Source organism: Stenella coeruleoalba, assembly GCF_951394435.1.
Source record: "Stenella coeruleoalba genome assembly, chromosome: 18".
NCBI lineage: Eukaryota > Metazoa > Chordata > Mammalia > Artiodactyla > Delphinidae > Stenella > Stenella coeruleoalba.
The window spans coordinates 20,623,429-20,646,246 of NC_137164.1; the positions used below are offsets into that span (position 1 = coordinate 20,623,429).

General features: G+C 37.2%; 1 protein-coding gene across 1 annotated transcript in view; it reads left to right on the forward strand.

The window, feature by feature from the left end:
- The window catches only part of ZC3H13 (zinc finger CCCH-type containing 13), a 93,794-nt gene extending 71,209 nt beyond the window's left edge, over window positions 1–22,585 (forward strand). Inside the window, exons 15-21 of the mRNA XM_079903343.1 lie at window positions 569–672; window positions 1,019–2,200; window positions 2,870–3,382; window positions 5,626–5,778; window positions 7,478–7,678; window positions 10,890–11,053; window positions 19,562–22,585. Of these exons, the coding sequence (XP_079759469.1) occupies window positions 569–672; window positions 1,019–2,200; window positions 2,870–3,382; window positions 5,626–5,778; window positions 7,478–7,678; window positions 10,890–11,053; window positions 19,562–19,732 (2,488 nt within the window). The 3' untranslated portion in view covers window positions 19,733–22,585. The remainder of the gene's footprint in view (window positions 1–568; window positions 673–1,018; window positions 2,201–2,869; window positions 3,383–5,625; window positions 5,779–7,477; window positions 7,679–10,889; window positions 11,054–19,561) is intronic.
- The last annotated feature ends 233 nt before the right edge of the window (window positions 22,586–22,818 follow it).

The window sequence follows — 22,818 nt, forward strand, 5'->3', positions numbered from 1 at the left end:
CTTGCCATACTCTGTCACTCTTTTTTTTTTTTCTTTTTTGCGGTACGCGGGCCTCTCACTGCTGCGGCCTCTCCCGTTGCGGAGCACAGGCTCTGGACGCGCAGGCCCAGCGGCCATGGCTCACGGGCCTAGCCGCTCCGTGGCATGTGGGATCTTCCCGGACCGGGGCTCGAACCCATGTCCCCTGCATCAGCAGTCGGACTCTCAACCACTGCGCCACCAGGGAAGCCCTCTTTTTTTTTTTAACATCTTTATTGGAGTATAATTGCTGTACAATGTTGTGTTAGTTTCTGCTGTACCACAAAGTGAATCAGCTATATGTATACATGTATCCCCATATCCCCTCCCTCTTGCGCCTCCCTCCCACCCTCCCTATCCCAGCCCTCTAGGTGGTCACAAAGCAGTGAGCTGATCTCCCTGTGCTATGCAGCTGCTTCCCACTAGCTTCTGATAGTATTATAATCCTACAATTATACATTCTAGTTACAGCAAAAACTAATAGTAAAAATGTAGTAAAGAAATCTTTTTCATCCCCTGGAATTTTATAAATTACATTTGTCCAATTTAGGAAGCGCTATAGAAATGAAGGGAGTCCTAGCCCTCGTCAGTCACCTAAGCGCCGGCGAGAACATTCTCCTGACAGTGACGCCTACAACAGTGGAGATGATAAAAGTAAGCAGGATCTGTTTGCCACATTTCTATAGTCATATTCATTTGTAACCACGAGACCATTCTTTCACATCAATACGAAATGATGAATTGAGATTTAAAATGTTTTCTTGCTCTACTGCCTTTGAATATCTCCCATTGTGACTAAAGTATGTGTTAGAAATAGTCCTTCTACCGTAACGGCACTGTCATTTCCTACTGGTTGTAGTAAAGCCATAGTTTTATTTTTACTGAAGTTGTTATTTTTAAACTTTTAAAATGAAAAGGGAGAAATTGGTTTATTATTTATAGGTAGCATGCAATATTGTTAACATGGTGAAAGTGTGATTACTTTTATCTTTTTGTATAGATGAAAAACACAGACTCTTGAGCCAGGTTGTTCGACCTCAAGAATCTCGTTCTCTTAGTCCATCCCACCTTACAGAAGACAGGCAGGGTAGGTGGAAAGAGGAAGATCGTAAACCAGAAAGAAAAGAAAGTTCAAGGCGCTATGAAGAGCAGGAGTTCAAAGAGAAAGTTTCTTCTGTAGATAAGCAGAGAGAACAGACAGAAATCATGGAGAGCTCAAGAACTCGTTCACAAGACATGATAGGACACCACCCATGTGAAGATCGAGACACATCTGATCGAGCTCATGATGAAAATAAGAAAAAAGCAAAAATTCAAAAGAAACCTATTAAGAAAAAGAAAGACGATGATGTTGGAATGGACAGGGGTAACACAGAGACAACGTCTGACGATGGTCAAGTATTTTCACCAAAAAAAGGACAGAAGAAGAAAACCGTTGAAAAAAAGCGTAAAAGGTCCAAAGGTGATTCTGACATTTCTGATGAAGAAGCAGTCCAGCAGAGTAAGAAGAAGAGAGGCCCACGGACTCCCCCTATCACAGCCAAGGAGGAATTGGTTGAAATGCACAATGATAAGGATGGCACTATGGAGGATCCTCAGAAGAAAGAAGATACAGCGTTCAGTGACTGGTCTGATGAGGACGTGCCTGACCGTGCAGAGGTGACAGAAGCAGAGCACGCTGCCACAGCTGCTACTCCTGGAAGGACTCCTTCCCCGTCTTCTCTTCCTCCTCCTCCTCCTCCTCTTGCCATGACGACGACTCCTGCTGCCACCACCTTCAACACGTTGACCGCCACCATTTCCACCTCTTCCACCCCAGCCAACACCACCAACACTTTTACCAGTGAAGACTCACATAGAAAATGCCATAGAACACGAGTGGAAAAGGTAGAGGCACCTCATGTTACTATAGAAGATGCACCACATCGCAAGCCAGTGGATCAAAAGAGGAGTAGCAGCCTTGGCAGCAATCGGAGTAATCGTAGTCATACGTCTGGCCGTCTCCGCTCCCCGTCCAATGATTCTGCACATCGAAGTGGGGATGACCAAAGTGGTCGAAAGAGAGTACTGCATAGTGGCTCAAGAGACAGAGAAAAAACAAAAAGTCTAGAAATCACAGGAGAGAGAAAATCTAGGATTGATCAGCTAAAGCGTGGAGAACCCAGTCGAAGTACTTCTTCAGGTAATGAAAATGAAGTATAATCTAACCACTGTTTCCTATGTTAGTATATTTGTATATTTTGTACAGTTTTTTGCTTTGTTCAAATCATAATTTTAAAGTAAATGCTAAATTGGTTACTTTATATGCTGCCTTAAATTTCAAGGAACCTAAAAGCTTAACCATCCCGCCAAAATGTTACCTGTTATCACATTACTAGCAGCATTATAGTAGAGGTACATTCAATGAAGTCAGTTTAATATCAGGATTTTAGTAGTATATCTTGGTGGAAATACTTACGTATTCAAGTCCTCTATTGATGCCTAAAATTTTAACCTTCTGCCTCTTCTTCCTGCAACCAATACTTTCTCTTTTGACCACAGAAAATAAGGTAGGGGGATAGGAAGAGGTCAGATAATGAAATGATCATTTCTTTTACTGCTTAAACAGTTTATGTATTTATTTCTTTGAAGATATTTTGTGGTTATAGTGGAAATAAACAAGGAAACATGCTTTTTACATATTTTAATTAACACTTTGAAAGATGGAATTTTTCATTAAGATGGGTCCTTTGGATAATTTAAAATAAATACAGAAATAGATAAATTGTCAGTTTTAAAGGGCCTTAAAATGAAGCCTTTTATTTCCATTTTATCACGTGTTAACTCTTTGTATATGGTGTATTTATTTTAGATCGCCAGGATTCAAGAAGCCATAGTTCAAGAAGAAGTTCTCCTGAGTCAGATCGACAGGTCCATTCAAGATCAGGGTCGTTTGATAGCAGAGATAGGCTTCAAGATCGTGATCGTTACGAGCATGAGAGAGAGCGGGAGAGAGAGAGGAGAGATACACGGCAGAGAGACTGGGAGCGAGATGCCGATAAAGATTGGCCCCGGAACAGGGACCGAGATCGACTACGGGAACGGGAGAGAGAACGAGACAAAAGGAGAGACTTGGACAGGGAAAGGGAGAGATTAATCTCTGATTCTATGGAAAGGGACAGGGACAGAGACAGAACTTTTGAGAGTCCTCAAATAGAGTCTGTAAAACGCAGTGAAGCAAAACTGGAGAGTGAACATGAGAGAGACCTAGAAGGCACTTTCCGGGACTCTTTAGCTTTGGATAAAGAAAGAATGGATAAAGATCTAGGATCTCTGCAGGGATTTGAAGATACAAATAAAGCTGAGAGAACAGAGAGTATGGAAGGTGAGTGTCACGCCTTTTTGTCGGTTTCAATGCTCCATTCCTTTTCAGATTTCATAGCAAACAAATATTTCCTTTTGAAAGGTCATCTGATACACATATTGACTCCATTGTTTTAGGGAAAATAGAGTTTATAAGGAAAAGCCTTATAATACTTAAAAAATGTGTTCCACTCACTAGTACTATCAAGGTAGACTTGGTTCAAATAAGCCTAAATGAAATAAATGATTACAGTCGTCCCTCAGTCCCTCAGTATCTGCAGGAATGGGTTCCAGAGCCCTCCACAGATAGTAAAATCTGGGCATGCTCAGGTCCCTTATTAAAATGACTTCCCGCTCCTAGAATGAGGGACCCTGAGAAGGCCACATCCACCCTTTTGCCCACTCAGAGCCAACCTCAGCTATGGACATCCACTCTCCAATCCTTCACCCCTGATAATGCTATACAAGCTGGCTTAATGCCTCTGCACTCTGAATGAGCTTCCTTCTCTAGGCTTCTCCGTACCCATTGCCTGATAGACCTTTTCCCTTTTATCTTCTCTTATTCAAACTGCAAGTCCCAGTTTATGCATTATTTCCTCTACGAAGCCTTCTCTGCTAAAGGTGCTTTACTCTTTCAAATCGCCGTAGCACCTTGTTTATACATCTTTAATAGCATCCCTGTGCCATATTATAATTATTTTTCCATAGTTTTCTCACCACTATACTGTACTCCTTTGTTAGGCACCATAGCTTTTCATTTCTTTATCATCAAGACTCTAGTAAGGACACAATAAATGGCTGATGAATGAAAATATGTTCTGCTGTGCATACGTGTTCTGCATCTTATTCTTTGGTGAATTATAGCCCAGGTTAACAATAGTAATGGCCCCCCTGAAAATTCTTCTGGAAGTTCTGCCTCCACTACACCATTGTTCTGACATAACCTCTCTACTTCAAGCCCCCAAGAAACTTCTGGGATACTTAGTACATAAGCAGTAATATTTTATATTCTTTTTATTTGTTGTATTGTAGCACTAGTCCCAGAATAAAGTTCACATTCTTTTAAAACTATAAACATCCTTACATCTTTTGGTTATTTGGTTAGATATATTCCAATACACCAACTGTTAACATATTTTTTCTACTTGACAAAAACATTTCTGCCTCAGTGGTCTTCACATTTTTATCTCAAATTTGAATTTTAATGGCATCAATTTGTGACCCATAGTACTATTAGAGGTACAACCTTGGGGTATAATTGAATATAATTTTAACCAATCATTGTAATATCTCTCTTGTGATAGGAGTTCTTGCCCTTCATCCCTAAAATATACCATTCATTGGTTGTGATCACAGATAACATAGCATAGAAATTTAGAGGTGAATTACCTATTGTGAAATGCAAAATTTTATCCAGTTAAAGTAGGACAATGAGTTTGATAAAGCTTGAAAAGTTAAAAATCCTATTATTTGCATTTATGTTTAGATGTATATCTGTGTAATGAAGTTATTAAAATTGTTTACTTTAGAAGTGAATGGTGGGGGTATGAGGAGATTACTACAGAACTTAATAGAGTAGAAAATTAGTAGAATGACTAGAAACATCTCATAGTTTATTATATTTTATTTGCTGTAAGTTTTATAAAGCATGCTGTTGCATTTTGAAAACTAATGTTGTAAACTCAGTAAAGTGTATGGATAACACCTGATTAGAAATATTAAGTGTACTGTATAGTTTTATGATAATTCAAGTTCACAACTAAGTCACCAGGAGACAAAGCCTTAGCCTAGGTAGTTGAGAAAAGTTGGTAAATAAAGAAATGGAAGGTACGCTAGTGGTTAAAGTTTCAAATAAATTTTACTAATTAGTTTGCAAGTTCTTTAAAATTAATGAATTTATTTTGATAAAGAAATTAATGCATCCTTTTGAAATTAGATTTCTCTGGACTTAAAGTTTTATTATAAAAAATTAACAACATAATATCAACATTAACATGTTAGTGGTAGATTTTCTCATATTTTAATTGTAATCTTATAACTTATTTTGATATTGCTGTCCATATTGTGTTCTTGGCATTAAAACTAAATTTAATTTTTAAGTTTTCTTCTGGAGGTATCAAGTGTTTTAAATAATTAAATATAGTTTTCAAATAAAAAAATGCTTTTCAACTTTTCTTAGTGTGCACAGCCTCTCCTCTTTGTTTTCACTTAGATAACCCTTTCCCTTAACACTCTCTTTGGCATGAAATTAATTTTTCTGTTTAGCAGGAGATGACGAATCCAAGTTAGATGATGTGCATTCGTTAGGATCTGGTGCTGGAGAAGGATATGAGCCAATTAGTGATGATGAACTAGATGAAATTCTGGCAGGTGATGCTGAAAAGAGGGAGGACCAACAGGATGAGGAGAAGATGCCAGGTAATCATTTGCAGAGGTGGTTGAATGTAAGAAATATTTAATTATGGTATAGTGATATTCTTTGTTCCCTTTCATGATGTAAGAATTGATAAAATGCAGTTAGAATTTTCCCATTTTAATTAAATGTTTTAATTAACATAGAAGTGCCAATAAAATGAAAATTATAGTTAATATGCTCTGCTCATTTTTAAGTAGACATTGCCTATAAATTGGAAAGGGCATTATTTAAAATAGCACAATTGTAAGATTTCCTATCAAACAGTGATTGTCTAGCAGTGTTCTAGAGGGTAGGTGTATGGTACAGAGCTTCACAACTGTGCTGCCACAAACCAGCTTTTGAAATGACCATTCAGAAATTTCCAAAGGTCGAGGTTATATTTGAACACTGTTTATATACTTCTCTCTCTCAATTTTCTAAATTCAGTAATCATTTCCATTTATAGTACTTTATTCATTGCCAGAACTTCCTCCAGTGACTGTACCATGAAGCAGCTACCTTCAGTGTTCTTGTTGAATCATCCCAATTAGTCTAATTGTTACTAACAATTTTTTTTTTATCATAGGGTCTTTGCTTTGTTTGGGTATACAGAATATTAAATTCTTATTTTGACTTAATTTGCTCTTACATTTTACAGTTTTTTCTAATGTATAATATATATATGAGTGTTATCTTTATTATTATCAGCTATTAGATATTTCTGAATAGAACATTATTTTGTTAATTTCCTAAACTCTGACTTATCAGTGGATAGATTATTCTCAATTTTAATCTTAGCCACTGCCTGATTCTTAAATTTATTTCATAATGAATCATTTGTTTTTAAAAGGTAAACTGTGTCTGTGCATTCATGCACACATGCAAACTAAATACACTCCTGGATTTACTTAATTAACCCTTGAAATGACTGGTACCAAGCTTCAAAATGTCAGACCTAATATAGTGAAATGATGGAGTTCTTTCATTGAGGATCTCTCAAGCAATTTAAATGCATTATTTGTAGGAATGGGTTTGCTTAGGTGTTTGTTTGCTTGCCTTTTTTTTTTTGGTTTTGGGGTTTTTTATTGAAGTATAATTGACATACATTAGTTTCAGGTACACAACGTAATGATTTGATATTTGTATACATTGCAACATGATCACCACATTAAGTCTAGTTACCATCTGTCACCATGCAAAGTTACAAAGTTTTTTTTCTTGTGATGAGAACTTTTCAGATATACTTTCTAGCAACTTTTAATGTTGAAATACAATATTATTGACTATAGTTACCATGCTATACATTACATCCCCATGATTTATTTATAATTGCAAGTTTGTACCACTTGATACCCTTGACACATTTTGTCTAAACTTTACATTCCTTCCCCTCTGGAAGCCACCGATCTCTGTATCTATGAGTTTGGTTTTCTTTTTGTTTGATTCTTTTCATTTTAGATTCCACATATAAATGAAATGGGGGGGGTGGAGGCACTCGCCTGTGACCTCTTCGCCTCTTTTCCTTTGGTGAGAAAGTTATTTGTAGAGGTCCTTAAGATTCTAAATTTTAGCTTATATAGAAAATCTTTTGTTTTAAGAATGTGCCTTTTTTGATTTATATTGTTATTTAATGCTTTCTGTGGCTTAGAATCTGTATTTCTCTATAGATAACGAGAATGTATTTCTTGGTATAATAAAATTCTGTTCTTTAACTTTTTGTAGATCCATTAGATGTGATAGATGTGGACTGGTCTGGTCTTATGCCAAAGCATCCAAAAGAACCACGAGAGCCTGGGGCTGCACTCTTAAAATTCACGCCTGGAGCCATTATGCTGAGAATTGGGATCTCTAAAAAGTTGGCTGGTTCTGAACTCTTTACTAAAGTCAAAGAAACATGTCAGAGACTTTTAGAAAAACCCAAAGGTAATTCCGTCCCACTTTGACTATATAATGTTTAATATAAACATTAAGGTGCCTTTGAAAAGGATTCTGTTCTCATGTAGCAGTTACAGTATAAGAACTTTTTCTGTTTTTGAGGACTCACTTATTTTCAGTATTTAATGCTCATGGTCAAAGTTTGTTTTAATTTATTTTGAGAAAAATTTAAGCCTACAGAAAAGTTGTAAACATAGCACAATGATCTTACTGTATCAAAGTTACTTTTTAACAGGTAAGTTCTAATGTCAAAGTGCTCAGTGGTTTACCCAGGGCTAAATGAAGTAGAGCCTGGGGAAGTGAACTAGATATTGTTCATATCTAAGCAAATTGGTTATCTTGGCAACCCTTTCCCCCCGGGAAATGGGGAATTCTACTCAAATGCAGATGTTTAGGTTGAGCCTTTAACAAAGTGGTTAAGAGCTTAGTCTCTGGGCCAGATGGCCTGGATTCCAACAGGCACACCACTTACTAGCTGTTATTTAATTTATGTGTTACTGTTATCATCTACAAGCTGGGAATAATTACACCACCAATCAATTGTTCCATATGATTGTTAGGAGGAACAAATGAGTCGTTACAAGTAAAACACTTAGAATAGTTTCTGACATACAGTGATGCTCAGTAAATATGAGCTGCTGCTATTTAATTTAAAACATTTTATCGCATTGATCTTAGACCTTACCGCTACAGCTTTTCATTATTCCAGAACACTTTTAGTTTATAGGGTCCTTGTTTTCTGTTTCTCTGGTACCTCGCTTATTATGTTTTGGCAGCTCATTAAGACTTTATTAATGGGGAGGAGGAGTGTAAAACAGGAGGAAAGGAGGTAAAAGGTGAAAGCACTAAGATTATTTAATGTTTTGTCACATTCATTAGAGTAAAAAAGTTTAGGAAAAAGAATTGAGCTTTTACTAAATTGAAAAAAATTGTTTTATGTGTTTCATGATCCATGTTCTTTCTTCGACTGTTAGCATAAGCAGTAAGACTCTTGATTTTAATATGGCTTAGTATACATAGAACGTATGTGTAAGAAACAAATTATAATGGTGAATATGTGTTAACCTGACAGATGACCAGTGTCTTGAGTTCTTGCCCCACTCTTTCTACTTTGATTGGTTCTGTGATCTTAAGTAACTCTTCTGGGCATAAAATGATGTAATGAAATCCCTAAGTTCTTATCCACATCTACAGCTATTTGCTCCTGTGTCTCTTGCTAATGGCATTTCAAGTTAAAATCTATTGCATAGTTAGCAAAATCAGACTATAGTTTGTCCCTGACTAATGATCACTTACTTTAAACAATGAAAACGTACACTGTAAAGAAGGATTTGATTGTCCTTACCAAGTAGTCCTATTTTTTGGTGGTATGATAGCTTTGTTAGAGAACTAATATATGATACTGAATATAAGTTCCCTAAGGAATAGGACTGTTTTGTTTACTGCTGTATTGTCTAGTGATCTATTCTTACTAATTATGCCATTGCCTTGAAAAGTACCTGACACATAGTAGGTATTCAATAAATATTTGTGAAATAACTGATTTTTTTCTAATCTATTCTGTTTCTGTGCCCCAGTGCTGAAGAAAGTATATCTCCACTCCCTATGTAATTTTTAAATTCTAAGGCTTAAAACAGAAAACTTGAATATGTACTGAAATTTAAATTGCTTTTGTCCAGGTTTTCTGATTATAGTATGATTAAGTTCTTTGAAGCTAAATTTTCCCAGTTATTTTAGTTCCTTTGGTTTACTTGTACTTATATACGTGTTTAATCTGTCTCGAGTTAATTTGGTGCTGGTCAGTTCAAAACCGGAAAAGACTAAGTTTAGCCATGTTATACGTTCTAGGGAGGTTTGCAAGTGTGTTTTATAGTCTACTGTTGTGAAAGCAGAAAAGATTTAAATAAAAAGTAATTTGTCCTAATGAGCAATTTTCAAGGAAGTGCATGGACTCAATGGAGATTTCTTTATTTGTATCTATAGTAGAATGGTGGTGAATGTTTGATGCTATTTTTTTTAATAGTCTGCATTATATGACTGTGTCATTGGTTGGCTCAAACATTGGTATGGCTGAATTACCTGAGGAACTGCCTTTTCCCCCAACGGGATACCCACTAAGGTATCCTAGTTCCAACTGTGGAGAGTCTGTAGGTCTGGTGGTAGAGCCCTGGCACTGTATTTTTAAAAACTGCTCAGATGATTCTGATAGACATCGAAGTTTGTGAACTATTTCTGAGTTTTTATTTACATTTATTTTTGCTTTTGTTATAAACCTATTCACTAGGTGTATAACTTACCAACTAGGTATATTACATGAGACAGGTTTCTTGTTAATTATCTAATCTATTTATGCTCTGCAGTTCAGGAAATGAAATATGTAATGCAATTTCATTAATTCTCAAATGTCTGTTTTGTTTTTACCTAGGTGTTATTTACTATTTCCCTTTGTGGGCTCTAGCAATAAACTGTTTGATCATGTTGCTATAGAAACACTACCTGATACCATTCATACTCTTGGCCAACTCCTGGAATGTTAACTTTGAAGTTACTACTCTTTCTGTTATTTATTTAGATTAATGACTGACCCTATTCTGTAAATTTTGATTTCTTGTCTATTTTTAACTCAATCTCTATTTTTATTAAGTGTTTTCTCCCTACTGTGCATGTTATGACTTAAAACTAAGTGATTTTGATACATTGTCCCAGGTTTTTACTGTGACCAAATATTGGATAAAATTTGCAGATTATCTAACAAACAGCTAATCACTTTCCTAAGTTTTTTAGGGTTCACAGAATGTAGTCACATTACTACATTTGAATCTTGCCATAATAAAGTGCTGAATCTAGAACTTGTAGTTGATGGTACACAATATATTGAATTTGATTTTACTAATTCTTAACTTGAACTTTTTTCCCATAGTAATCCGTGTCTAAATTCTGTCTCCCAATTCTGCTTTTCTTATATCTTAAAGTGGCTATCAGAGTATTTATTTTTGTTTGAGCCTAGCACCAAAACTACATACTGGAGTTCTCTCACAGAGAACATATTGCCTTTATATGAAATAGTTTTCACCACTGTTGGTAACTTTGATAAAGTATAGATAAACTTAGTATAGATAGACTTTGTGGAATATTCATCTAAGCAGTTGATAACACTTCTATTTTCAGAAACCTTAATGTGTTTATTTTTTATTGAAAGACGCAGACAATCTTTTTGAACATGAATTGGGGGCTCTCAACATGGCTGCATTACTACGAAAAGAGGAAAGAGCAAGTCTTCTTAGTAATCTTGGACCATGCTGTAAAGCATTATGCTTCAGGCGGGATTCTGCAATCCGGAAGCAGCTTGTTAAAAATGAGAAGGTACTGTTGTTTCCTTAGAAGAATTGGAACATGTCTGTTGAGTAGTATGGATGACATATTCTTCATTTGATTGCTTTAAGGTGAAATTAAGGTCTCATGATCTGCTTTTATGAGTTTGGTTTCCCAGTCTTTTACACATGCAAAAGAAAGAATTTTATTAGAATTTATAGTACTTTTTATTTTACTTTAACAGTTTTGAATAACATTTGTTTTGAATAACATTGTTATTGGTAGTGGAAAAAAAATTTTTTTTTTAACATCTCTATTGGGGTATAATTACTTAACAATGGTGGGTTAGTTTCTCTTTATAACAAAGTGAATCAGTTGTACATATACATATGTTCCCATATCTCTTCCCTCTTGTGTCTCTCTCCCTCCCACCCTCCCTATCCCACCCCTCCAGGCAGTCACAAAGCACCGAGCTGATATCCCTGTGCTATGCGGCTGCTTCCCACTAGCTATCTACCTTACCTTTGTTAGTGTATATATGTCCATGCCTCTCTCTCGCTTTGTCACAGCTCACCCTTCACCCTCCCCATATCCTCAAGTCCGTTCTCCAGTAGGTCTGTGTCTTTATTCCTGTCTTACCCCTAGGTCCTTCATGACATTTTTTTTCTTAAATTCCATATATATGTGTTAGCATATGGTATTTGTCTTTCTCTTTCTGACTTACTTCACTCTGTATGACAGACTCTGGGTCTATCCACCTCATTACAAATTGCTCAATTTCGTTTCTTTTCATGGCTGAGTCATATTCCATTGTATATATGTGCCACATCTTCTTTATCCATTCATCTGATGATGGGCACTTAGGTTGCTTCCATGTCCTGGCTATTGGCAATAGAGCTGCAGTGAACATTTTGGTACATGACTCTTTCTGAATTTTGGTTTTCTCAGGGTATATGCCCAGTAGTGGGATTGCTGGGTCATATGGTAGTTCTATTTGTAGTTTTTTAAGCATAGTGGCCGAACCAATTCGCATTCCCACCAGCAGTGCAAGAGTGTTCCCTTTTCTCCACACCCTCTCCAGCATTTATTGTTCCTAGATTTTTTGATGATGGCCATTCTGACTGGTGTGAGATGATATCTCATTGTAGTTTTGATTTGCATTTCTCTAATGATTAGTGATGTTGAGCATTCTTTCATGTGTTTGTTGGCAGTCTGTATATCTTCTTTGGAGAAATGTCTATTTAGGTCTTCTGCCCATTTTTGGATTGGGTGGTTTGTTTTTTTGATGTTGAGCTGCATGATCTGCTTGTAAATTTTGGAAATTAATCCCTTGTCAGTTGCTTTATTTGCAAATATTTTCTCCCATTCTGAGGGTTGTCTTTTGGTCTTGTTTATGGTTTCCTTTGCTGTGCAAAAGCTTTGAAGTTTCATGAGGTCCCATTTGTTTATTTTTGTTTTTATTTCCATTTCTCTAGGAGGTGGGTCAAAAAGGATCTTGCTGTGATTTATGTCATAGAGTGTTCTGCCTATATTTTCCTCTAAGAGTTTGATAGTTTCTGGCCTTACATTTAGGTCTTTAATCTATTTTGAGCTTATTTTTGTGTATGGTGTTAGGGAGTGATCTAATCTCATACTTTTACATGTACCTGTCCAGTTTTCCCAGCACCACTTATTGAAGAGGCTGTCCTTTCTCCACTGTACCTTCTCGCCTCCTTTATCAAAGATAAGGTGACCATATGTGTGTGGGTTTATCTCTGGGCTTTCTATCCTGTTCCATTGATCTATATTTCTGTTTTTGTGCCAGTACCATACTGTCTTCATTACTGTAGCTTTGTGGTATTGAAGTCAGGGAGCCTGATTCCTCCAGCTCCGTTTTTCGTTCTCAAGATTGCTTTGGCTCTTCGGGGTCTTTTGTGTTTCCATACAAGTTGTGAAATTTTTTGTTCTAGTTCTGTGAAAAAATGCCAGTGGTAGTTTGATAGGGATTGCATTGAATCTGTAGATTGCTTTGGGTAGTAGAATCATTTTCACAATGTTGATTCTTCCAATCCAAGAACATGGTATATCTCTCCATCTATTTGTATCATCTTTAATTTCTTTCATCAGTGTCTTATAATTTTCTGCATACAGGTCTTTTGTCTCCTTAGGTAGGTTTATTCCTAGATATTTTATTCTTTTTGTTGCAATGGTAAATGGGAGTGTTTTGTTGATTTCACTTTCAGATTTTTCATCATTAGTGTATAGGAATGCAAGAGATTTCTGTGCATTAATTTTGTATCCTGCAACTTTACCAAATTCATTGATTAGCTCTAGTAGTTTTCTGGTGGCATCTTAAGGATTCTCTATGTATAGTATCATGTCATCTGCAGACAGTGACAGATTTACTTCTTCTTTTCCGATTTGGATTCCTTTTATTTCCTTTCCTTCTCTGATTGCTGTGGCTAAAACTTCCAAAACTATATTGAATAAGAGTGGTGACAGAGGGCAACCTTGTCTTGTTCCTGATCTTAGTGGAAATACTTTCAGTTTTTCACCATTGAGGATGATGTTGGCTGTGGGTTTGTCATAGATGGCCTTTATCATGTTGAGGAAAGTTCCCTCTATGCCTACTTTCTGCAGGGTTTTTATCATAAATGGGTGTTGAATTTTGTCAAAAGCTTTTTCTGCATCTATTGAGATGATCATATGGTTTTTCTCCTTCAATTTGTTACTACAGTTTATCACATTGATAGATTTGCGTATATTGAAGAATCCTTGCATTCCTGGAATAAACCCCACTTGATCATGGTGTATGACCCTTTTAATGTGCTGTTGGATTCTGTTTGCTAGTATTTTGTTGAGGATTTTTGCATCTATGTTCATCAGTGATGTTGGCCTGTAGTTTTCTTTCTTTGTGACATCCTTGTCAGGTTTTCGTATCAAGGTGATGGTGGCCTCGTAGAATGAATTTGGGAGTGTTTCTCCCTCTGCTATATTTTGGAAGAGTTTGAGAAGGATAGATGTTAGCGCTTCTCTAAATGTTTGATAGAATTCACCTGTGAAGCTATCTGGTTCTGGGCTTTTGTTTGTTGGAAGATTTTTAATCACAGTTTCAATTTCAGTGCTTGTGAATAGTCCGTTCATATTTTCTATTTCTTCCTGATTCAGTCTTGGCAGGTTGTGCCTTTCTAAGAATTTGTCCATTTCTTCCAGGTTGTCCATTTTATTGGCATAGAGTTGCTTGTAGTAATCTCTCATGATCTTTTGTATTTCTGCAGTGTCAGTTGTTACTTCTCCTTTTTCATTTCTAATTTTATTGATTTGAGTCTTCTCCCTTTTTTTCTTGATGAGTCTGGCTAATGGTTTATCTATTTTGTTTATCTCCTCAAAGAACCAGCTTTTAGTTTTATTGATCTTTGCTTTTTCATTTATTTCTGATGTGATTTTTATGATTTCTTTCCTTCTGCTAACTTTGGGGTTTTTTTGTTCTTCTTTCTCATTGCTTTAGGTGCAAGGTTAGGTTGTTTATTCGAGATGTTTCCTGCTTCTTAAGGTGGGCTTGTATTGCTATAAACTTCCCCCTTAGAACTGCTTTTGCTGCATCCCATAGGTTTTGGGTCTTTGTGTCTCCATGTCATTTGTTTCTAGGTATTTTTTTATTTCCTCCTTGATTTCTTCAATGATCACTTCATTATTAAGTAGTGTATTGTTTAGCCTCCATGTGTTTGTATTTTTTACAGATGTTTTCCTGTAATTGATATCTAGTCTTATGGCGTTGTGGTCGGAAAAGATACTCGATATGATTTCAATTTTCTTAAATTTACCAAGGCTTGATTTGTGACCCAAGATATGATCTATCCTGGAGAATGTTTCATGAGCACTTGAGAAAAATGTGTATTCTGTTGTTTTTGGATGGAGTGTCCTAGATGGAGTGTCCTATAAATATCAATTAAGTCCATCTTGTTTAATGTATCATTTAAAGCTTGTGTTTCCTCATTTATTTTCATTTTGGATGATGATCTGTCCATTGGTGAAAGTGGGGTGTTAAAGTCCCCTACTATGAATGTGTTACTGTTGATTTCCCCTTTTATGGCTGTTAGTATTTGCCTTATGTATTGACGTGCTCCTATGTTGGGTACATAAATATTTCCAATTGTTATATCTTCTTCTTGGATCAAGCATATCTTCTTCTTGGATCAGTTCCTTGATCATTATGTAGTGTCCTTCTCTGTCTCTTCTAATAGTCTTTATTTTAAAGTCTATTTTGTCTGATACGAGAATTGCTACTCCAGCTTTCTTTTCATTTCCACTTGCATGGAATATCTTTTTCCATCCCCTTGCTTTCAGTCTGTATGTGTCTCTAGGTCTGAAGTGGGTCTCTTTCAGACAGCATAGATATGGGTCTTGTTTTTGTATCCATTCAGCCAATCTTTGTCTTTTGGTGGGAGCATTTAGTCCATTTATACTTAAGGTAATTATTGATATGTATGTTCCTATTCCCATTTTCTTAATTGTTTTGGGTTCGTTATTGTAGGTCTTTTCCTTCTCTTGTGTTTCTTGCCTAGAGAAGTTCCTTTAGCATTTGTTGTAAAGCTGGTTTGGTGGTGCTGAACTCTCTCAGCTTTTGCTTATCTGTAAAGGTTTTAATTCCTCCATCAAATCTGAATGAGATCCTTGCTGGGTAGAGTAATCTTGGTTGCAGGTTTTTCTCCTTCATCACTTTCAGTATGTCTTGCCACTCCCTTCTGGCTTGCAGAGTTTCTGCTGAGAGATCAGATGTTAACCTTATGGGGATTCCCTTGGGTGTTATTTGTTGTTTTTCCCTTGCTGCTTTTAATATGTTTTCTTTGTATTTAATTTTTGACAGTTTGATTAATATGTGTCTTGGCGTATTTCTCCTTGGATTTATCCTGTATGGGACTCTCTGTGCTTCCTGGACTTGATTAACTATTTCCTTTCCCATATTAGGGAGGTTTTCAACTATAATCTCTTCAAATATTTTCTCAGTCCCTTTCTTTTTCTCTTCTTCTTCTGGAACCCCTATAATTCGAATGTTGGTGCATTTAATGTTGTCCCAGAGGTCTCTGAGACTGTCCTCAGTTCTTTTCATTCTTTTTTCTTTATTCTGCTCTGCATTGGTTATTTCCACTATTTTATCTTCCAGGTCACTTATCCGTTCTTCTGCCTCAGGTATTCTGCTATTGATCCCATCTAGAGTACTTTTAATTTCATTTATTGTGTTGTTCATAATTGCTTGTTTCATCTTTAGTTCTTCTAGGTCCTTGTTAACTGATTCTTGCATTTTGTCCATTCTATTGTCCATTCTATCTCCAAGATTTTGGATCATCTTTACTATCATTATTCTGAATTCTTTTTCAGGTAGACTGCCTATTTCTTCTTCATTTGTTAGGTCTGGTGCGTTTTTATCTTGCTCCTTCATCTGCTGTGTGTTTTTCTGTCTTCTCATTTTGGTTATCTTACTGTGTTTGGGGTCTGCTTTTTGCAGGCTGCAGGTTCGTAGTTGCCATTGTTTTTGATGTCTGTCCCCAGTGGCTAAGGTTGGTTCAGTGGGTTGTGTAGGCTTCCTGGTGGAGGGGACTAGTGCCTGTGTTCTGGTGGATGAGGCTGGATCTTGTCTTTCTGGTGGGCAGGTCCACGTCTGGTGGTGTATTTTGGGGTGTCTGTGGCCTTATTACGATTTTAGGCAGCCTCTCTGCTAATGGGTGAGGTTGTGTTCCTGTCTTGCTAGTTGTTTGGCATAGGTTGTCCAGCACTGTAGCTTGCTGGTCATTGAGTGAAGCTGGGTGCTGGTGTTGAGATGGAGATCTCTGAGAGATTTTTGCCGTTTGATATTATGTGGAGCTGGGAGGTCTCTTGTTGACCAGTGTCCTGAAGTTGGCTCTCCCACCTCAGAGGCACAGCACTGACTCCTGGCTGCAGCATCAAGAGCATTTCATCCACACAGCTCAGAATAAAAGAAAAAGAAGAAGGAAAGAAAGGAGGGAGGGAGGAAGGAGGGAAGGAAGGAAAAAAGAAAGAAGATACAGTGAAGTATAAAATATAATAAAGTTATTAAATTAAAAAATAATTATTTAGGAAAAAAGGGACAGATAGAACCTTAGGACAAATGTTAGAAGCAAAGCTATACAGACAAAATCTCACTAAGAAGCATACACATACACACCCACAAAAAGAGAAAAAGGGGAAAAAATAATAAATCTTGCTCTCAAAGTCCACCTCAATTTGGGATGATTGGTTGTCTATTCAGGTTTTCCACAGATGCAAGGTACATCAAGTTGATTGTGGAGCTTTAATCCACTGCTCCTGAGGCTGCTGGGAGAGATTTCCCTTTCTCTTCTTTGTTCTCACAGCTCCCAGGGGCTCAGATTTGGATTGGGTCCCGTCACTGCATGTAGGTTGCTGGAGGGCGTCTGTTCTTCACTCAGACAGGACGGGGTTAAAGGAGCCGCTGATTCAGGAGCTCTGGCTCACTCAGGCCGGGGGTAGGGAGGGGCGCAGAGTGCAGGGTGAGCCTGCGGCAGCAGAGGACGTCAGGACGTTGCACCAGCCTGAGGCCTGCCATGCATTCTCCCAGGGAAGTTGTCCCTGGATCCCGGGACCCTGGCAGTAGCAGGCTGCACAGGCTCCCAGGAAGAGGGGTGTGGATAGTGACCTGTGCTCGCACACAGGCGTCTTGGTGGCAGCAGCAGCAGCCTTAGCATCTCCCGCCCGTCTCTGGCGTCCACGCTTTTAGCCGCGGCTCGCGCCCGTCTCCGGAGCTCCTTTAAGCAGTGCTCTTAATCCCCTCTCCTCACACACCAGGAAACAAAGAGGGAAGAAAAAGTCTCTTGCCTCTTTGGCAGGTGCAGACTTTTCCTTGGACTCCCTCCTGGCTAGCCGTGGCGCACTAACCCCCTTCAGGCTGTGTTCACGCCGCCAACCCCAGTCCTCTCCCTGCGCTCCAACCGAAGCCTGAGCCTCAGCTCGCAGCCCCGCCCACCCCAGCAGGTGAGCAGACAAGCCTCTGGGGCTGGTGAGTGCCGGTCGGCACCGATCCTCTGTGTGGGAATCTCCCCGCTTTGCCCTCCACACCCGTTGCTATGCTCTCCTCCGCAGCTCCGAAGCTCCCCCCTCCGCCTCCCGCAGTCTCCACCCGCAAAGAGCCTTCCTAGTGTGTGGAAACCTTTCCTCCTTCACAGCTCCCTCCCACTGGTGCAGGTCCCGTGCCTGTTCTTTTGTCTGTTTTTTGTTTTTTTCTTTTGCCCTACCCAGGTACATGGGGAGTTTCTTGCCTTTTGGGAGGTCTGAGGTCTTCTGCCAGCATTCAGTAGGTGTTCTGTAGGAGTTGCTCCACGTGTAGATGTATTTCTGGTGTATCTGTGGGGAGGAAGGTGCTCTCCACGTCTTACTCTTCTGCCATCTTCCCCTCCACCTGGAAAAAAATTTTAAATAGTCTATTCCTGTGAAATATTTTTCATTTGCAAAGTTTCTTTAGATAATGAAATATACTAGAAACTTATTTAAATTGAAGTTCAAGGAAAAAGATTTTCCAGAGTGGTGAGGAGATTATATAGTGTTTATGAGAATATACCAAATTGAAGAGGAAATAAACACAAGTGATTATATGTAAACATTTCCTTGAAGAATAAAGGAAATTGAAGCTCAGCTTATTTTTTGTTTGGTTCAGGTAAGGAACCCCAGTTGAGAAAGACAACAGAGGAATTTTTTTGAATGATGACACTTCTGATTGCGGTCGTGGTTTCTTGAATATATACATGAGTGAAGACTCACAGAACTATACATAAAAAGCCAGTCTTACTGTATCACAACTTATAAAATATTTTTTATAATGCAAATGTGGTCAAGGCATCACTCTTCCTTTAAAGATCTAGAAGAGAAATAGCAGAATGCTGGAGATATTCAAATCTTTATTTCATTCTACACATGGTTGGAGAACATTTAACAAAATTTTATGACAATAACTTTCAAAACTGCTAAGGTCGCTTTAAGTTCCAATAATAGCCATCTACAGCTTAGTTTCTCAGTAGACTGCACTGATCAGCTGTCTTCTTTAGAATTTGTTCAGTTCTGGAGCCTACATCTTATGTCATATCAACAGACCAGTAAGGAGTATGGAATGTTCGGTGCTTCTCTTCAGAGAATTGATTGTCATGTGAAAGTAAGACTGAATTAGTGTGTAGCTCCGTAGAAGAGATTTTATTTCAAAACGTGGAAGAAATAGTACCGTTCAACAATAGAATGTGCAGTGTTTTTCGTTGTTTTGTCATTGGAAATAATGAAGTAAAAACTACTTGATTACCTGTCAGGGATTGTTGAGAAGATTCCTGCTTTGAGCAAGAAGTTAGACTAGGTGCCCTCTAAAGATTGCTTTCTTTTCTAAGATTCCTTGAGTCTGCAGACATTTCTTAATTTTGCTTTTAAATATCCAACACAGCTAATTTAATATTCATCACTAACGAATTTTTCTTATAACTGCTATTTTTGTTAGCAGTTAACCTGTCTTTTCTACTGTCAACTAATAATGTACATGTTTAATTTGTTTTTGTTTTCTCCAAATAGGGCACCGTAAAACAAGCTTATACAAATGCTCCAGTGGTAGACAATGAACTCTTACGACTGAGTCTTCGATTATTTAAGCGGAAGACTACTTGCCACACCTCAGGACCTGAAAAGACTGAAGATAATAAACTCTCACAGTCTAGTATCCAACAGGAACTGTGTGTGTCTTAAGACTGAAGTCCAGGCACATTTTCGGTACTATTTCCCTTTATCAGTGCATATTCTTTTTCAAAGTTCTTTGGTTTGACAAGTGTTATTAGTGACAAAGGCAGAAAAAACTTATCAGCCATGCTAAAAGAGTGACAAACTTTGCTTTAAAGACAGTAGTTTGGCTAACAAGATTTTACAAAAATTTTTACACAGTACTTGATACTCATGCAAAATAATGTGAAAGCATCTAGATTTAGTAGTTTATTCTGTACCTTTTGTTAAAACTGAAGACTTTGAAAACGGTCATCCCTGCTCTTCCTGCCTACACAGATTTTTTTATGAAATGGAGCCACTAATTTATGTACTGGATCATCCTTACAGAAACTGCGATTTTCTCCAGAAACAGTGTGTTCACTGAATGAACACACACGCCATGCACCGCTGTGCTGCACAGGACACAGAAAGTGGGGCTGGGCCTGCATGCTGTGTGTAGGCAGGAGCAAGCCACAATCCTGTTTTCCTTTCTAAAATTGTAACAAAACTACTTAATGGCTCTTCGGTTTTTTTAATATATGTGCATTGTTACAACGTCTATTGGATCTATTTCGAGTCTGAATGGTTTTGTTTGTTATCAGAGACTGTCGACTATTTTTATTTTTAATAAATGTACCTTCCCTTTTCTTGTTGTAGATTTACTTTGCTCTTCATTAATCTTACTCCTGATGTTCTAAAACATTTGTCATCAACATTACATGTTTCATACTTAAGATATTTTACTGCTGGAGTTATTACTGGACAGCTGTGAATAATGCAATAATAGTTGAGGATGTACTTCAAATATAGCTCAGTAATACTTGAAACAAACCAAGAGTTAACCTACCTATGTAATCTGAGTTTTAAAATCCTACCATCATACTTTTCAGAGCTATAACCTTTGATTACATTAACCTGCCTCCAGATACAGAGTGGTGAGATTATATAGTGTTTGTGAGAATATACCAAATTGAAGAGAGGAAATAAATACAAGTGGTTTTATGTAAGCATTTACTTGAAGAATAAAGGAAATTGAAACATTATTTTCTGTTTGGTTCAGGTAAGGAATCCCAGTTGAGAAAGACAACAGAGGAATTTTTTTGAATGATGACATGGTTACCTGAATATATACATGAGTGAAAACTCACAGAACTATACATAAAAAGCCAGTTTTACTGTATCACAACTTATATTTTTTATAATGCAAATGTGGTCAAGGCCTCACTCTTATTTTAAAGATCCTAGAAGAAAAATAATATATAAAACAATTTACTTTTTATAAATAATATATCTGCTTTATTTTGTATGTACATATTTATCTCATGAAGTGGACTCTTAGAAGGATTTGAAATGGACTCCACTGCAGAATTTGTGGGCAGACAGTAATGATGATAATGAAGGAAACCAATGAAAATTGTAATTTGATGATTGCCTTTCAGAGGTTTTTGTTAAAACTGTAATCCTGTTACCTGTCTCAGTAGTTGTGTATCCTTTTCCTACAGGTAACCTAATGTTACTGGTTGAAAGGTTATATTCATTTCAAGAAACAGTCATTGTGCACTTAATTTTTACAAAATACTTACCCAGCAAAGGAAATAGTCTTATTTCCAAGTGACCTGGAAAGCATGTATAAGCAAATTACCTTCTTGGGTTTTGTTTTGCTACTTGTAAACAAAAAGATTCAGGTGTGTTTCCTCTTCCAATTGGTAAATGTTTTGAATAAAAAAATAAAATTCTTTAATGACCTGGAGAATGAATAACCTTTAGAAAACTACTTCCTGTTTTAGTGGATAATATCATTCTCTGTAGCATAAAGATTTAAAGTCATAGAACCTCTAATATTAGTTCCAAGAATTGTGGAGTGTAACAGAAATAATGGTTTTCCTGTTTTGTGCACTGACTTTAGGAATATTTCACAAGTTATTTCTTTACAGAAATGAAAACTCTGTAGGTAGGTTTGCTATATAGTCAAATCCGTTGCCATTTTAGTTTTGAATATCTTTTTGTTAGGTTGTAAAAGAAAATGTTAAAACCGTTTGTTTGCTTAGTCACAGTATTCAGAGCTTTATGCTCCCACTGGGAATGTCCTGTTAAGTCTCATAATTTTTAAAAATTCAAACATTCTGTGTATTGCTAATCATATACCCATAAAGTTCTTCTAAAGCAGATCTTCTTGTTGAATTTTCCATAAAAGCTCTTGGACCATAAAATCTCAAACCAGTATTCCTGGAAACATCTTCCAATCTATAAATTGTTAGTACAGTTAATGGTTTTCTGTCTCATAACTGATGATGAACTTTGTCCATTTGCCATAACTGCACAACTGGACTCCAGCTGCTAGTGATAAGGAGTTGTCTGTCTAGAGAAGAGGCAGAGAGTTATGTCTGCCATCCAAAGTAAATAAAATGGGAGTTAACAGATACTTATATTTTGTTGAGTCAGTTGTTTGATTTTTTTTTTTGGCAGATGTCCTCACTATTTAGTAAAGTCTTATACTAAACTTATAATAGTTGGTAGCTTCTTCACAAAAATTTGTAACTATACTCAAGTAGTACCTTAATATGTTAAAATCTGACCCATCACTTCTCTTTATTCTGATCAGTAACTGCAGGTTATTGTCTCCATCCTTCCCCATGACCACTTATGACTTATCCTTATTAATTTGAAAATCTGTGGCATCAGCAGAACATCCCACATTATTCCTTACTGTAAGATTATGGTAAATAGTATCTATATTGTCAATGATGCTTTTAAATCTCAGAAAGAAGAGCCAGCATCTGAACCTCAATTTGTTATTTTAAAAGTTGTATGGGTTCCAGCACAAGATAGCTACATAGGAGGATCCTAAACTCACCACTTCCCATGGCCACACTGAATCTACAGCTGCATATGGAACAACTTCCTCTGGACAAAACCCAAAACTAGCTGAGAGACCCCTACAAGGAAGAACCCACATCTAAGCTAGTAGGAGAGGCTGAGACAAAATCTCACCATAAATCCCACTCTCAGTATGGAGACCCCCAATCAAGAGGGAACTCGCAACTTTGAGGTTCTCCCTGAAGAGTGAAGGGTTT